Source organism: Eimeria mitis, genomic scaffold (assembly GCF_000499745.2).
Source record: "Eimeria mitis Houghton genomic scaffold, Emh_scaff5037, whole genome shotgun sequence".
Classification (NCBI taxonomy): Eukaryota; Apicomplexa; class Conoidasida; order Eucoccidiorida; family Eimeriidae; genus Eimeria; species Eimeria mitis.
In genome coordinates, this window is record NW_013573334.1 from 2,646 (window position 1) to 3,502 (window position 857).

Here is an 857-nt window from a genome sequence, read left to right on the forward strand (position 1 = left end):
CTGCACGGGGTGACGTCTGCTGTTGCAGCGGCAATTATTTGTTGTTATAGACTCTAACTATTAGCGTTTATTATTATTTAAGTATAAATAACAATATAAAAAAAATAAAAAATAAAAAATATAATAAATATTATTTTCTTTTTTTTTGTTTTGTCTGCAGGGAGGCGGGCCAGATTGAGATGATGCGTCTGCGCAAGACGGCGCAGCAGCAGCAGCAGCAGCAGCAGCAGCAGCAAGACAGCGACTAGAGGCTTGGAGCCTATTTGTTTGTCTTCATTCTTTTCTTCATTTCTTCTGCTGCAGTAAACTGTAGGCCTTTATATAGCAGCAGCAGCAGCAGCAGCAGCAGCAGCAAGAGCTGATACTGCTGCTGCTGCAACAGGTCACACCAGGTACTTTCTCCGCTGCCTCAGGCTGCAGCAGTGCAGCAGCTGCTGCAGCAGGAGCTGCAGCAGCTGCAGCAGCTGCAGCAGTGCAGCAGCTGCTGCTGCAGCACAGCAGCAGCTGCTGCACTTGCTGCTGCAGCATAAAGAGGCCCCTGAAATAAATAGCTGAGTTTTGTTTTGCTTTTGTTTAATTGAATTCCCCCCAGTTCAGGCGCGGCAGCACTTGAGCTGTCGCTGCTGCTGCTGCTGCTGCTGCTGCTGCTGCAGCACGACTGCTGGTGCAACAGCAGCGGCAACAGCAGCAGCAGCAGCAGCAGCAGCAGTTGGGGTTTTGCTGCGAACGCGAGAGCAGCACAATGAGCGGTGAATTTCAACAGAAGTGAAGAGAAACGCTGAAGTCAGAGAAAGCAGCTGTATGTACAGGAGGTGCATGTACACCGCAAGAGCTGCCTATACACCGCAAACTAAAGA

The 857-nt window shown here is 49.4% G+C and overlaps 1 protein-coding gene across 1 annotated transcript in view; it reads left to right on the forward strand.

Moving 5' to 3' along the window:
- Window positions 1-248, forward strand: part of EMH_0079360 (uncharacterized protein) — a gene marked incomplete at both ends in the record, with an annotated part of 1,451 nt that extends 1,203 nt beyond the window's left edge. The window contains 2 exons of the mRNA XM_013500125.1: window positions 1-14; window positions 161-248. Of these exons, the coding sequence (XP_013355579.1) occupies window positions 1-14; window positions 161-248 (102 nt within the window). The remainder of the gene's footprint in view (window positions 15-160) is intronic.
- Window positions 249-857: the final 609 nt, after the last annotated feature.